The 17094-nt window shown below is 37.3% G+C and overlaps 1 protein-coding gene across 2 annotated transcripts in view; it reads left to right on the forward strand.

Annotated features, from left to right (window-relative positions):
* The window catches only part of FNDC3A (fibronectin type III domain containing 3A), a 164101-nt gene that overhangs the window by 117996 nt on the left and 29011 nt on the right, over positions 1–17094 (forward strand). For both annotated transcript variants that reach the window (XM_021689460.2, XM_044913555.1), the window contains 5 exons: positions 7125–7184; positions 8481–8619; positions 12189–12242; positions 15396–15520; positions 15880–16054. In XM_021689460.2, coding sequence (XP_021545135.2) covers positions 7125–7184; positions 8481–8619; positions 12189–12242; positions 15396–15520; positions 15880–16054 — 553 coding nt within the window. The remainder of the gene's footprint in view (positions 1–7124; positions 7185–8480; positions 8620–12188; positions 12243–15395; positions 15521–15879; positions 16055–17094) is intronic.

Genomic DNA, 17094 nt, shown 5'->3' on the forward strand with positions numbered 1-17094 from the left:
GGGGGTTTTTTTTAATTTAGTGATTCATCACATATACAGCACCCAGGTGCTGATCAAAAAAAGTCACCTCCTTAACTCCCATCACCCATTTAGCCCATCCCCCCACCTCCCTCCATCAACCCTCAGTTTGTTCTCTATCCTTGACTCTTATGGTTTGCTTCCCTTTTCTTTTTTTTTTTTTCCTTCCCAAATGTTCATCTGTTTTGTTTCTTAAATTCTACATATGAGTGAAATCATATGGTATATGTCTTTCTCTGACTGATTTATTTCACTTAGCATTATACCCTCTATACCTTCTGTTCCATTGATCTATGTGTCTGTTTTTCTACCAGTACCATACTGTCTTAATGACAACAGCTTTGTAGTAGAATTTAAAGTCCAAGGCAAATGGCAAGGTTTCATACTTTTTGATGGCTGAGTAATATGCCATTGTGTGTGTGTGGATGTGTGTGTGTGTGTGTCTGTCTCTGTCTGTCTGTCTGTTGGTCTAACATCTTCTTTATCCATCCATCAGTCAATTGGTATCTGGGCTCTTTCCATAATTTGGCTATTGTTGATAGTGCTGCTATAAACACTAGGTTGCATGTGCCCCTTCGAATCAGTATTTTTGTATCCTTTGGATAAATACCTAGTAGTGCAATTGCTGGGTCATAGGGTTAGTTCGATTTTAACTTTTTGAAGAACCTCCTTACTGTTCTCCAGAGTGGCTGCACTAGTTTGCATTCCCACCAACAGTGTAAGAGGGTTCCCCTTTCTCCGCATCCCCGCCATCATCTGTCGTTTCCTGACTTGTTAATTTTAGCCATTCTGACTGGTGTGAGGTGGTATCTCATTGTGGTTTTGGTTTGTTTCCCTGATGATGAGTGATGTTAAGCATCTTTTCATGTGTCCATTAGCCATCTGGATGTCTTCTTTGGAAAAGTGTATATTCACATCTGCCCATTTCTTAACTGGATTATTTGTTTTGGGGATGTTGAGTTTGATAAGTTCTTTATAGATTTTGGATACTAATCCTTTATCAAATATATCATTTGCAAATATCTTCTCCCATTCCGTAGGCTACCTTTTCATTTTGTTGATTGTTTCCTTCACTGTGCAGAAGCTTTTTATCTTGATGAAGTCCCAATAGTTGATGTTTGCTTTTGTTTCCCTTGCCTCCAGTGACGTATCTAGTAAGAAATTGAGGTCAGAGAGGTTGCTGCCTGTTTTCTCCTAGGATTTTGTTGGTTTCCTTTCTCACATTGATGTCTTTCATGCATTTTGAATTTAATTTTGTGTATGGTATAAGAAGGTGATGCAATTTCATTCTTACGCATGTGGCTCTCCAGTTTTTCCAATACCATTTGTTGAAGAGATTCTTTTTTCCATTGAATATTCTTCCCTGCTTTGTGGAAGATGAGTTGAGCATGTAGTTGTGGGTCCATTTCTGGGTTTCCTCTTCTGTTCCATTGATCTATGTGTCTGTTTTTCTACCAGTACCATACTGTCTTAATGACAACAGCTTTGTAGTAGAATTTAAATTCCAGAATCGTGATGCCTCCAGCTTTGCTTTTCTTTTTCGGGATTGCTTTAGCTATTTGAGCTCTTTTGTGGTTCCATACAAATTTTAGGATTGTTTGTTCTAGCTCTGTGAAAAATGCTGGAGGTATTTTGATAGGAGTTGAATTGAATGTATAGATTGCTTTGGACAGTATAGACATTTTAACAGTCTTCTTCCAATCTATGAGCATGGAATGTTTTTTCCATTTCTTTGTGTCCTCTTCAATTTCTTTCATAGTTTTCAGAGTACAGATCTTTTACCTCTTGGGTTAGGTTTATTCCTAGGTATCTTACATTTTTTGGTGCAGTTGTAAATGGGATCAATCCCTTGATTTCTTTTTCTCCTGCTTCATTATTTTGGTGAATGGAAATGCAAAAAATTTCTGTACATTGATTTTATATTCTGCAACTTCGCTGAATTCATTTTCAATTTTTTGGTGGTCTTTTGGGTTTTCTACATAGAGTATCGTGTTGGATGCAAATAGTGAAAGTTTGACTTCTTCCGATTTGGATGCCTTTTCTTTCTTTTTGTCTGATTGCTGGGGCTAAGACTTCCAGTACCATGTTAAATAGTAATGAAGAGAGTGGACATCCCTGTCTTGTTCAGGACTATAGAGGAAAAGCTCTCAGTTTTTCCCCATTGAGGATATTAGCTGTGGGTCTTTCATATATGGCCTTTATGATGTTGAGATATGTTCCATCTATACCTACTTTGTTAAGGGTTTTTATCAAGAATGGATGCTGTATTTTGTCAAATGCTTTTTTTTGCATCTATTGAGAGGATCATATGATTCTTATCCTTCCTTTTATTAACGTGGTGTATCACCTTGTTTGGTTTTTTAATATTGAACCACTCCTGCAGCCCAGGAATAAATCCCACTTGATCATGGATTTCAGTTTTTTCAATGTTGAATTTCTCTTGTTGGGATTTTTTGCATCCATGTTCATGAGGGATATTGGCCTGTAATTCTCCTTTTTAGTGGGGCCTTTGGTTTTGGAATCAAGGTAATGCTAGACTCATAGAATGAGTTTGGAAGTTTTCCTTCCATTTCTTTTTTTTTTTGGAACAGAAATTTGTGAGAATAGGTATTAACTCTTCTTCTTTTTTTTTTTTTTTTTTAAAGATTTTATTTATTTATTTGACAGAGAGAGACAGCGAGAGAGGGAACACAAGCAGGGGGAGTGGGAGAGAGAGAAGCAGGCTTCCCGCCGAGCAGGGAGCCCGATGCGGGGCTCGATCCCAGGACCCTGGGATCATGACCTGAGCCGAAGGCAGACGCTTAACGACTGAGCCACCCAGGTGCCCCGTATTAACTCTTCTTTAAATGTCTGGTAGAATTCCCTTGGGAAGCCATCTGGCCCTGGGCTTTTGTTTGTTGGGAGATTTTTGATTACTGATTCAATTTCCTTGCTGGTTATGGGTCTGTTCAAATTCTCTATTTCTTCCTCTTTCAGTTTTGGTAGTTTGTATGTTTCTAGGAATTTGTCCTTTTCTTTGACTGCCTTGTTTGATGGCATATAATTTTTCATAATATTCTCTTATAATTGTATGTGCTGTCAGTTGTGATCTCTCCTGTTTCATTTGTGATTTTATTATTTGGGTCCTTTTCTCTTTTCTTTTTGTAAGTCTGGCCTAGCAGTTTATCAATTTATTAATTCTTTCAAAGAACCAGCTCTTAGTTTCATTGATCTGTTCTACTGGGTTTTTTTGTTTGCTTGTTTCTGTATTATTTATTTCTGCTCTAATTTTTATTATTTTCCTTCTGCTGGCTTTAGGCTTTATTTGCTGTTCCTTTTCTGGCTCTTTTAGGTATAAGGTTAGATTGTGTATCTGAGACTTTTCTTGCTTTTTGAGGTAGGCCTATATTGCAAGGACCTCTTAGGTCCTCTTTGGATCACCTTTGCTGCATCCTAAAGGTTTTGGACTGTTATGTTTTCATTTTCATTTCATTTCATTGAAGTTTTTTAATTTCTTCTTTAATTTTCTAGTTAACCCATTCATTCTTTCGTTGGATAGTCTTCAACCTCCATGTATTTGTGATCTTTCCAAATTTTTTCTTGTGGTGGACTTCAAGTTTCATAGCACTGTGGTCTGAAAATATGCATGGTATGATCCCAGTCTTTTTGTAACAGTTGAGGCCTGATTTGTGACCCAGTATGTGATATTTTCTGAAGAATGTTCCATGTGCACTTCAATGTGTATTCTGCTGCTTTAGGATGAAATGCTCTGAATGTGTCTGTTAAGTCCATCTGGTCCAGTATGTCATTCAAAGCCCTTGTTTCCTTGTTGATCTTCTGCTTAGATGATCTGTCCCTTTGTAAGTGGGGTGTTAAAGTCCCCTACTATTATTGTAATATCAATGAGTTTCTTTAAGTTTGTTATTGATTTATATATTTGGGTATTCCCAAGTTGGGGGCAGAAATATTTACAATGTTAGATCTTCTTGATGAATAGACCCCTTAATTATGATATAATGCCCTTCATCTCTTATTACAGTCTTTGGTTCAAAATCTAGTTTGTCTAATATAAATATGGCTACTCCAGCTTTTTTTTTTTTTTTTTTTTTTTTTGTGTCCATTAGCATGATAGATGGTTCTCCATCCCCTCACTTTGAATCTGCAGCTGTCTTAGGTCTAAAATGAGTGTCTTGTAGGCAGCATATAGATGGATCTTACTTTTTTATCCATTCTGCTACCCTATGTCTTTTGATTGAAGCATTTATTCCGTTTACATTCAGAGTGATTATTGATAGATAGGAATTTAGGTGCCATTGGGTTACCTGTAAAGTTGGTGTTCTGGTGATGTTCTCTGTTCCTTTGTAGACTTTGTTGTTTTTGGTCTTTTATTCCCCATTCAAAGAGTCCTCTTTAATATCTCTTGCAGGATTGGTTTAGTGGTCACGAACTCTTTTCGTTTTTGTCTGTCTGGGAAATTGTTTCTCTCTCCTTCTATTGTGAATGACAGCCTTGCTGGATAAAGTATTCTTGACTGCATTTTTTCCCATTCAGCATGTTGAATATATCCTGCCATTCTCTTCTGGCCTGCTAAATTTCTGTGGACAGGTCACTGCAAACCTGATCTGCTGCGACCCTGTCTGTCTTCCCTTGTAGGTTAAGGACTTTTTTTCCCTTGCTGCTTTTAGGATTCTTTCCTTGTCTGTGTTTTTTGTGAATTTGACTATGATATGCCTTAGTAATGGCTGGCTTTTGTTGAATTTAATGGGAGTTCTCTGTGTTTCTTGGATTTCAATGTCTGTTTCCTTCCCCCAGATTATTTCAGCTGTAATTTGCTCAAATAAAACCTTCTGCCCCTTTTTCTTTCTTCTTCTTCTTGGACTCCTGTGATCAAATGTTAGTATGTTTTAAGGGGCCACTGAGTACCCTAACTTTACATTTGTGATCCTATACCTTTCTTTCCCTCTTCAGCTTCATTATTTTCCATAATTTTATCTTCTATGTCTGTATCCTCTGCTTCGTCCATCCTTGTTATCATTGCATCCAGTCGGTTTTGCCTCTTGGTTATAGCATTTTTTATTTTGGCCTGACAAGTTTTTAGTTCTTTTATCTCTGCAGTAAGGGATTCTCTAGTATCTTCTATGCTTTTCTCAAGCCCAGCTAGTATCCTTATAATTGTTGTTTTAAATTGTTGTTGTTGTTGTTGTTTTAAATTCTTATTCAGGCATCTTATTTATATCTGTATTGATTAAGTCACTGGCTGTTAACTTCTTCCTGTTCTTTCTTTTGGGGTGAATTCCTCTGTCTTGTCATTTTGTCTAGGTCACTGTTTTTTGGGGGTGATTTAGTTATACTCCTGCTCCTGAGAGTAATGACTATATTAAGAAGAGGTTAAAAAAAAAAAAGAGGTCCTATACTGTCTTGGGCCTGGTGATTCAGGAGGTGTTTCAGAGTGTGCACTCTGCTGTTTTGTTTTGGCTGCTCCTTCCCTCAGGTCAGTCCTCTGCAGAGTTTCTCCTTGCCTGCAGTGGGTGGTGTTTGGACCTTGTCCACTATATGGCAGGTTTTAACTAGGTGTGTCTTGGTCTGCTTGTTAAAAGAAGCTAGATCCAAGAGGAAGGGAGGGAGGGAGGAGAGAGAGAGAGGGAAGGAAGGAAGGAAAGGAAGGAAAGGAAAGGGAAGGGAAAGGAAAGGAAAGGAAAAAAGAAAGAAATGAGATCCTAGATCCTACTTCCCCTAGAGCTGAAGCTTTGCAGCACTCTATGATCAGGACACTTGGTGCATGTGAGGGGTTTGTTCTGGTCTTCTGGAGGGATGCACCTGCAGGGTACCGGCGGGGCAGGCAGGCGGGAGGGGTTGGTGTAAGCAGCTCCAGCCTCCATTATGGGGGCAGGGAGGTGCTGTGTTGCTCAGTGCTGATGGGTGTGGGGGAAATGGTGTTGCCCTGCTCTCCTCTCCGGAGTGGGGAGTTCGTGCCTGCCAATCTTCAGGAAGCCCTCTCAGAAGAGTAAACAATCATCCCTCTGTGTCCCCAGCTTCTGTCAGGTCTCTGCCAGGTGGCACAGTAACTCCTGTGTTTTATCTCAGGCACGAGGCTGGGTTTCAAAACTCCCAATTTTACGTACTCTTGCTGATCCTCTAGGGGAGAGTCTCGCCACACTGTGGTCAGTGCCAGTTTGTCCCAGAAACGCAGTCGCACAACTGCACAGTGGTTCAGAGTTTATGGTAAAGTGCAGCAAAAAGCAGCACCAAGGTTTGCTGCCCTCAGCCAGTGTCTGTATTCCCATGCTAGTGAACAGAGATGCACATTGGTGCTGCCAGTTCTTTTGTCCCCGAGAGCGGCCATCCACCATTCCCAAATGTACTCCAAAAAGGGGAACTGTTTTTCCCTGTGTGACCCAGGGGATCCTCAACCACACTGCCCGCTCCTGGGTCTCTGCATTCCTTCCCTACCAGAGCACCGCTAAGCCTGCCAGGCACAACCCCGACAATGGCACGGACTTGTAAAACTTAAGACTTTGAGCTCTGCTGCTTATAAAGATTTGCCATAGTCAGCCCCTCTCTTTTTCCCAGTCACTGGTTTTGGGGAAGATTTTTTTCTTGTGCAGTCCCCTGCCTGCTGCTTCACTTTCTCTCTCTCTCTCACTCCTCTCTCCATGATCAGGTCTTCTGCCCCTCCACAGCACCCACATCTGTTCTCTCCCCAAATCAACTCTCCACAGCTCCTACCTTCCACAAGGTGGCCGTTTTTCTACCCGTAGACATGCAGCTTTGTTCTCTCAGTCCTCAGATTGATTTCTTGGGTGTTTAGAATGATTTGATATTTATTTAGCTGTATTGGAGGGACGAGGCAAGCTTAGGGCCCCCTACTCTTCCACCATCTTAATTCCTCTCTGCATCCACTGTGTGGACACCTTTCTGTTTTAAAATGGTATGCAGGTACATAACTTAAGTTTGGCACATAACCTTATGACACAAATTCCATATTGGGGGAATCTGAATATGGTTACAATTGGTAAAGTAAAAAGCAGTATAATTTCATAAACTGCCACAAACTGAAGTGTACATAATGTAAATCCTCTGGAAATGCTTGTTTATCAGACCGTGAAATGTTCCTTTTTTTACCCCAGAGGAGAAGAAACAAGTGTCACTTTAAATGATCTCAAACCAGCTACAGATTACCATGCAAGGTAAGGAGTTCCTACATGTTGCCTTAATATGATCGAGTAGAGCATAGGTGGTTTTTTTAATAATTTCATTAAAAGCCTGGAATACAATTTTAAAAACATGAATTTGTGGACTTTGGTTTTTCTTTTGGTACAATTACCAACACATTCCCCCCAAAAAACAAAAACATTTAACTAAAATGTTATGTTGAAGGGTCAATCATCCTGTTTGTAGGACCTTGGGATTGGAATGAATATACAGATAATAAGTATAATGTCTGCATATCTAATTTAGCACATGGAAAACTCCCTGCTTTTGAAATTTTCCCAGAACAGAAGCATTAATAATAGTTGGTTTGTACTTAATATATTTTTACTACATCATGTTCTAGAAAGAGTTTGGGATATTAAATTAAAAATTTCACAGCACTTAGGGGTGCCTGGCTGGCTCAGTCAGTAGAGCATGCAACTCTTGATCTTGGGGTTATGAGTTTAAGCCCCACATTGGGTGTAGAGATTACTTAAAAATAAAATCTTAAAAAAAATTCACAACATTTAACTGAGAGGTAACTTAGATACTGTTTTATTCTGCATAATTCTATTATAATTTACCAACATTTTACATACTAAAGCCTCCCCAGCTGGGACTGATTAATCTATATTTGGTTAGTCACCTCGATTTGTGGTTGGGATTAATCCTATTAAACTATTAAGTCTTCAATTACACTTTCTGTGGATGAAGCCGAAGTATTGTCCAACTTAGCACTATTCAAACTGTGGACTGCAACCATTATTAAATCATGAAATTTTATGAGTTATATTCAGCATTTTTTTAATTAAATAATCAAATGGTATAGAAGGTATCTGTATATTGCCCTTAGGGATATTGTTTCAGGACACTTGTCTTTCTTTTGTGTGTGTGTGTGTGTGAGGCAAGTACATATCACACAGACAGTTGTCACAACTTAAGATGTATTTTTTACTTTGTGTTATAGTCAAAAAAAAAAGGATGAAAGCTGCTGGTCTAGCCTATATTTCTTTTTTTAAGAGCCATCCTTTACTTTGATGCGCAAATTTTTTTTTCTTTTAAAGACTTTATTTTTAAGTAATCTCTACACGCAACATGGGGCTTGAAATCCCAACCTAGAGATCAAGAGTCACATATTCTACCAACTGAGTTAGCCAGGTGCCCACCCTTGTTTTCTTGATAGAACATTTGGAGGGCACCTTACTGATTTGCCAAGTACTTAAAGGCTGATGGCTGTTGGAGGTAGGATACAACAATTCTGCTGGTTAAAACTATTTATTTTATGGCCATAGAGTCCAGGCAGAATACAATTCCATGAGGGGCACTCCTTCAGAAGCTGAAAGCTTTACCACCTTAAGCTGTGAACCTGACATACCTAATCCACCCAGGATAGCCAATCGGACCAAAAATTCACTCACTTTGCAATGGAAGGTAAGAATATTCTTTAGAGTATTTTCCAACTGGACATTTACTCCCTCCTCCCCCCACTAGTATTAAATTTCAGTTGTTCTTGTTTGGAGACAAAAAAGAACTTTAAGCTAACTTGTTCTTCTTCTTTACATATATTAAATCTTGAAATAATATTCTTAGTGATTTTTCTTACTATATGTAAATATAGCAGAGAAGACTGATATATAATTAGCAGTCCTTATTATACTGGACATGGGATAACAGAGTCTCAGCAGTGCTTCTCAAGTTCATTACAATGCCTTTATATCCTGAATTCTATCATAAAATGGGGTTCATAATAACTAGACTCATAGTTTTAGAAATATAAATATATCTTAAAGCAATATTCCATTAAATACTCTTTTAATAGAATAATATGTATGCTAATATGTAAATGTTTGTGCCCAGCTGCACAAGAAGGTACAATAAAATGGACAGACAGCACAGATAGAATTGATAATTCAGGTAGCACAGACAGCATTGTCATTGGAGACATGAATTACTGAAATGATACATGAATCTTGGTAAATTTCTGAACAAATTAAGTACAGTCTTTCTCAAATTGCAGAGTATTTACATTTTGGAAAAATCCAGTAACTTAAAACTATAGAAAAAATACCTTGTAAAATGGAATTAGGTTCTAGGCTCTGATAATTATAAACAGATATTTCACCTACATGAATGTCCAGGAGGACATTCAAAAGTCCTAGAGAAAGAGAAGAATTCTTCTTTGTATTGATTGTCCCACACTGTGCAAAATTGTTAGCATCCTTGATCCCCACCCATAAAAGTCAGCTTTTCCTCCCCCTGCCATTATTGTGATGGTCAGAAACACCCCCAACAAAATTTCTAAACAGCCCCTAGAAGGGAGTACTACCCCTCCTAGCAACCGTTAATTTGTAGTAAGAAAATAACTACTAGTCTTGATTTAATTATCTACTCTTACGCCAAGAGCAAAACTCAGGCCCTGGCTTTCTTTCTGAAAGCTGGTTTGGGGCTTATTAGTCCCTAGTTCTTCTGAGGATATTAGATGCTTTATGCAGTTAAAAAGTACTCTTAGCACATGTAAATCAGACAAGTATGTACATACATACATTTTTGTATGTGATAAGTATGACTAATTTTATTTCATGTCGCTTAGAGTAGCATTTTATTGGTAGGGCAGTTAAAGTAGCAGCCTGGTGCCCTTCATGTAGTTGAGATTTCAACAGGGTGTACTGCTCTTTGAAGATAAAATAACATTGAATTTTGAAATTTGTCTTTAACAATATCCCAACAAGTCTGTAAGATACAAACAGTGCCCTTAGGCCCTAGGTCTCTTAGTTGCCTACACAGGTTACCCAGGCTTATGCTCTTCTAGAAATGGTCCTGTATATGCAGAGTAATAGCATGGTTGGGGAAAGAGATAATCATTTTTACTGTTACTGGGGATAGTATTATGTATTGCAGAGTTGTGGGGAGGATTATCAGATAATATCTGTATAGCCCATAGCACAATACCTGGAACATAATAAGCATGATAACTGTTGTTGCTATTTAATGTTAAAATTGAAGAAAACTGGCTTAATGTAGTTTATGACTTAAATATCAGATCCTTTGACCCTACTGCCTCATATAATCTGAAAGTATTACTTGGGGGTTAACATGGCATGAGAATCATAGCATGGGTGGCAAGTGGGGTAGCAGTTGAGAGAAGTATTTTATCAACTGACATTGTTCAGAGTTGCCAGTGCACCATGATGATAAAAAGCTAACTGAAGTTGGTCTTTTACCCTCTTATAATTACTAGTATCCACCAGACCTCTTGTTGCTCAGTTTCTGGAATCCTGCTGGGTAGGAACACTGGTTTTGTGTCAGAGCAAATTCAGCTCTGCTCCACTCTTAATGACTGATGTGGGGCAACTTATTTGGGTTCCTTAAAGCCTCCATTTCCTCTTTTGTATAGTTTGGATAATAGTACTACAAAGAGTTGATTTGAGGATTAAATGAGATAAGGTAAAGAACACTTTACACATAATAGTTTCCCCTCTAACTTGGAGAAATGGTCACAGGTTGTTGAAGGTATCACCATAGCCATGCTTCTTCCAGGGAGTTGAGGAGAATCCATTTCCTTGACTTGAAAAGCCTCACAAAATAAAGTAGAAAAAATTAAGCAAAATAAATGTGCGACCTTAGCAACTAGACTAGAGCAATCTGAAGCTTATGGGGAAATGTATTTTTATACCACACACTTTTTGCTGAGATTTGCAATCTTCTCCACCTTGGGATTCTCTTCCTTTGCTGTTTGAGTTGAATTTCCCAAGGTTTCTTTTTCTGCCCCATCCATACTGTCATCACTTTTAACTGCCACGCCTGTAACTTACAGAGCAAATTCTGGTCATGTTCACCAGTTAAAAATTACAATTTTTAAGTACATCTGTGTTAATGTTCAACAAATCATTTGGACCTCCATGGTATAAAAGATTCTTTATTAAAAACTTGACCATTCTTGATTGCTCTTAACATGGTTGGCAATAGGGGTGCCTGGGTGGCTCAGTCGGTTAAGTGTCTGCTTCAGCTCAGGTCATGATCCTGGAGTCTGGGAATTGAGTCCCCACATCAGGCTCCCTGCTCAGCGGGGAATCTGCTTCTCCCTCTCCTCTGCCCCTCCCCCCACTCATGCTCGCTCACTCTCTTTCACTCCCTCTCTCAAATAAATAAATAAATCTTAAAAAAAAAAAAAAAAAAAACATGGTTGGCAATACTATATAAAAACCAGATAGAGTCCAGAGAATTATAGGTATTCTCTGGAGAATAATTTTAAAAGTTAAGATTATTTAATTTTGATAAAAGGAGTCTTAGAGTCAGTTGTCTTCAAATGGATGAAGCTATTATAAGGGGAGTAGAGATCCATTGTTCTGCATCTAAAGTGAGGACTAAAGAGGAAACAAGTTGAAATGGTAGAAAATTCAAGTAGAAATAAGGTTGAAATTCTTGACTTCTGGAGTGATTAAATACTAGAGTAAAATGCTAAGGGAGACTGAAATTTTCACCACTGAAGATTAACAGATTGTTGAATGAGCAATCTTAGGTAATGGGGACATTGTGTCTAGAAGCAAAGATCCAGACAGTGTGACCTCTTGAAGTTCTTCTAAGCATCCTGGTTCTTTCATTCTCTAGTGTATCACACAGTATTACTTTTAGATTATAAGGTGAATTTTAATGAAAATGACAGGATCGATCCTAGGAACTTAAAGCTGATAAAAGCTTCCGACAAAAGGCAAAGTGATTTTTTTAATGGATTATGAAAGTTAAGATCGTTCTTGCTACAAGAGATTGTTCAGTGTTCAGAAAAACTTGAACAGACTTGCTTTGTTTTCTTTCCTTGCATTTAAAGGGATTGTGGGGTTATATAATATATATATATATCTGTATTCTCTGTGCAGTTTTTCCAGAGTTAAGCTACAGAGAACATCTGCAACACAATTGATTCCTCAGATTCGATTCTCACACAGTATCTCTTACAAAAGTACTAATTTGTACTTTTTTTTTTTTTTGGGTATTTCTTTTAGGCACCTAGTGACAATGGTTCTAAAATCCAAAGCTTTATTTTAGAATGGGATGAGGTAAGTAAATTGAATCTTTTAAATTAGGAGAAAATTACGTGTATATATCCTCAAGCAGAAATAATTTGTTTTAATAGTATTTTCCTCTTTAAAAACATTATGAATGATTTGGTGGTGCATGAGTGAATTAATGGTGTTCTTAGAAAACATTACAGACTGGACCTCCCTATGTTTTGTTTTGTTTTTTGTTTTTGACTTAAACCCCTCAAAGCTTTCACTTGGGTAATTACCTTGATGAAGGAATTTTTTTTTCACATCAGCCTTAAAAGCAGGTGTAACTTTTTACTATGGCTACTCTAACAAATTTCCACAAACCTAATGGTTTAAAACAACACACACTCTCCTATAATTCCGGAAGCCAGAAATCCAATATGGCTCTCACTGGGCCAAAATCAGGGTGTCATTATAGCCATGCTGCTTCCAGGGACTCTAGAGGAGAATCCGTTCTCCTGACTTTTCCAGCTTCTGGAGGCTCTCGTCATTACCAGGTCATTACCATGAATCCATGGCTGCATCAGATGGCCTTTTCTGCCCCTGCTGCCATTATCACGTGGCCTTTTTCCCCTTGTCTTCATGTCTTTTTCCCTCTAAAAAGGACATTTGTAATTCCATTTAAGGTCCACTTAGATAATCCAGGATAATCTCTCCATCTAAAGAGCTTTAACTTAATAACATCTGTACAGTCCCTGAATAGAGTAACATTCATAGGTTCCAGGGTTTAGGACTTGGATATCTTTGGGGGCCATTATTCAGCCTACCACAGCAAGCATACTGAGCTTTATTATTTAGTATTTTGTTTTCTGTCATTTATTATGTTCTCTCTTGCCGTACTGCTTATACCACAGCTAAGAGGAGTGGCCAGAGGGAGTAGAAGAAATTCCATTGATAATTTGGGAATTCAGCAGTATATACGCATACCTTGGAGATATTGCAAGTTCAGTTCCAGGCAACCACAATAAAGCAGATATCTCAAAGGAAGTCATAGGAATTTTTTGGTTTCCCAGTGCACATAAAAGTTATATATCACACTGTATTTGTAGTCTATTAAAAGTACAATGGCATTGTTTTTTAAAAAAAAAAAAAAAAACAATGTACATACCGTAATTTAAAAATACTTTATTGCTAAAAAATGCTAACCATCATCTGAGCTTTCAGTGAGTCATAATCTTTTTGCTGGTGGAGGGTCTTACCTTGATGATGATGGCTGCAGGCTGATCAGGGTAGTGCTTGCTGAAGGTTGGGGTGACTTTGTCAGTTTCTTAAAAAAAAAAAGACAGTGATGAAGTTTGCTGCATCAGTTGACTCTTCCTTTCATGAACCATTTCTCTGTAACATGAGATGCTGTTTGATAGCATTTTACCAACACTAAAACTTCTATCACAACTGGAGTCAGTCCCCTCAAACCCTGCTGCTGCTTTATCAATTAAATTTATATAAAATTCTAAATCCTTTGTTGTCATTTCAACAATCTTCACATCATCTTCACCAGGAGTAGATTCTGTATCAAGAAACCACTTTCTTTGCTCATCCATAAGAAGCAACTCTTCCTTCATCCACTTAAGTTTTATCATGAGATTGCAGCAATTCAGTCACATCTTCAGGCTCTACTTCTAATTCTAGTTCTCTTGCTGTTTCCACCGCATCTGCTGTTATTCCCTCTACTGAAGTCTTGGAACCCTTGAAGTCATCCACGAGGGTTGGAATCAACTTCTGCCAAACTCCTATTAATGTCGATATTTTGGCCTCTTCCATGAATCACCGTAACAATATAATAATGATGAAAAAGTTTGAAATATTACAAGAACTACCAAAATGTGACACAGAGTCACAAAGTGAGCATATGCTATTGCAGAAATGGCATCAGTAGACCTGCTTGATGCAGGGTTGCCACAAACCAGACTTTGTAAAAAACACTATTTTGAAGCACAGTAAATTGAAGTGCAATAAAACAAGGTATGCCTATATTAAAAGAGTAATGAGGCACAAACAAGTAGGTTTTATGCCAGAAGTTTTAAGAGAATTTAGAACTAGGAAATCTGTCATAGTAATTTAGACGAAAAAACATGTTGATAAATTATGAAAAGATATTTGATAAAATTTAGCACTTAGTTAAAACTCAAATTAGGGATAGGAAGATAATTCCTTATCTGATAGTTATTTTTGTATTAAGTGAAGTACCATCATTAAACAATAAAAGCATTTCTAGTCAAAGCAGAAACAAGTCAATGTTGTCAGTTATTCCCACCTTTATTTAACATTAATGCAGTATGATTTGGAACTAAAACAAGAGGTACAGCCAAATAGTGGCTGAGCTGGGGGGCAAAATTATCATTATTTAGAGATGATACAACTTTCTCTTTAGACAACTCAGTAGAATCAACTGTGAACACCATTAAAACAGGAAAGTGTAGTAAAGCAGCCAGATACAGACTGAAGGTTTTCTTTGAAGCAGAAGTCACCCTAAAACCATAATTTACCTCTACGAACATAATAAAGAAAAGTTTGGATGGAGAATAAGAAACTTGTCCATTTTATGTAGCATCCTAAATTTCTAAAACTCTTTAGGTGTCCTGAGCTGCAGACTTTTCTCTCTCCCTTTCTTTTGCCTGCAATTGGGTTTTTCTCTCTGCTTATTTTCCTTCACTGTTTAAACCTAGGCAGTTGTGGTTCCAAAATCTTTATTTTATAGGTAAGCAGCTGTTAAGGTGGAGGTTTTGGGATCAGTTAGGGACCTTTTCTTAAAACTGTTTGTGTAGAACTTTTCATAGATTGAGAAACACTGCCAGTTGTATATATCAAAGATCACCCTATTTCCACTACTACCACTCCCCGCCCATAGAGATTGTGGGGTCCATACCTGGAAAGAGTTTATTTTACTAAAGCCAGAGATTTACCATCAGTTAAAACAGGGTACTTAGTTTAAGAAGGTATACAAAAACACCTACTTTGTAAATTCTGCATTTAATGAACAGTAAGTATCATTTAAAAGATGTGTGTTGTCTCTACTTTCTCTTGAGATCCATGATTCATGTAACAAAGATGACTTTTAATGTACACTAGCTAATATGTTATTATTCATCAAGCAGGAATTAATGTGGATTTATCTTTTTACAATCATGTACGTGATATATAATAATCAGCCATTTTTTTTAGGGAAAAGGAAATGGAGAATTTTGTCAGTGTTATATGGGCTTACAGAAGCAATTTAAAATTACTAAACTGTCACCAGCAATGGGTTGTAAATTTAGACTGTCAGCCAAAAATGAGTATGGCACAAGGTAAGATACATTTTAATGTAAATAATACTTAGTCAGCTTCACTTACATAAATTATTCAGGGTCCAAATTATCCACTAAAAATTCTGCTTTAGTTTATGTTGATATAGTAAAGATGTGTTACTAGCCCAGCAAAAGCTATAAGAGATGTTAGTTACATAAATTGCAGTTTTAAAAGAATACTAATTCACTTTCAGGTTTCTGATCTGGTTATCATAAAAATATTAACTCCAGGATATATTATTTAATTACCCAGTTATCAAAAATTGTCACTTTCAAAAAATGTCATTTATCAAATTGAGTTCTTTAGCTATAAAACCAACTCTTTTTCATTCGTTCTTAAAAACCATTTGTTTCAACAGTGGTTTTAGTGAAGAAGTCTTATATTACACTTCAGGCTGTGCCCCTTCTATGCCAGCAAGTCCTGTATTAACTAAGGCCGGTGTTACTTGGTTATCCTTACAATGGAGTAAGCCCTCAGGAACACCATCAGATGAAGGAATTTCTTACATTTTAGAGATGGAGGAAGAAACTTCAGTAAGTATGAATATGTATTTTAAGTAGAGTGTTTAAAATCTATTTCAGGTAACGTCAATCCTTATAAGTAAATAGTGCCGCAATAGTTAGATCCTTGCCCAGATCCTTTGAGTCCTTGGTTGGTTATCATTTAGGAGGAATTGGGAGTGAGGAAGAATTCAGTCTTTTATTTTCTTGATGTGTAGGAGGGGGTTTTGTTTTTTATGTGTGTTTGTATACATTTGTGCCTAGAAATAGCATAGACTGCATTTTAAATATATATGTTTTAGAGAAAATAGAGGAGAAGATCACCATAGCCTTTTAGCCTAAGCAGCTCGAAAAAATAAGGAAATAATATGTCCATCTTTTCCAGCTTTGTTCATACACTGCTTTTCCAAGCACCACAGAAGGTATGAAGAGCTTCACATGACACTATGTAGTGCTGCCAGAATCAGGTTTTCAGTAGCTTGTCTCCTGTGAGCTAGAACAGAGCTAACATGAATTAGGGTGTCTTCTGTTAGTTCTATATAGTTTCATAGCTTTTCAGAGCTACTTTAAAGCCATTTGAGTTAAAAATAGTATTGGTCTACTCCCAGCTATATATCCAGGAGAATTAAAAACACATGTTCATACAGAAATTTGTACATGAATGTTCATAGCATTATTCATAATAGCCGAAAAGTGGAAACAACCCAAATGTCCATTAATTGATGAATGGATGAACAAAGTGTGATATATCCATACAGTGGAATATCATTGAGCCATATAAAGGAATGGAGTATTGACACATGTAACGACATGAATGAACCTTGAAAATATTATGCTAAGTAAAAGAACCCAGTCACAAAGACCACATATTATGTAATTCCATTTCTTATGGATATAGGCAAATCCATAGAGACAGAAAGTATATTAGTGGATGAGAAAAGAGGGGAAGTGACTGCTAACCAAAAAATAAAGTACAGGCTTCATTGTCGAATTAGGAATTCAATGATGGTTGCACAACCTTGTGAATACACTATAAATGACTGAATTTCATACTTTAAAATGGGAATTTTACA

The sequence above is a fragment of the Neomonachus schauinslandi genome, chromosome 3 (genome assembly GCF_002201575.2).
Source record: "Neomonachus schauinslandi chromosome 3, ASM220157v2, whole genome shotgun sequence".
Taxonomy (NCBI): domain Eukaryota; kingdom Metazoa; phylum Chordata; class Mammalia; order Carnivora; family Phocidae; genus Neomonachus; species Neomonachus schauinslandi.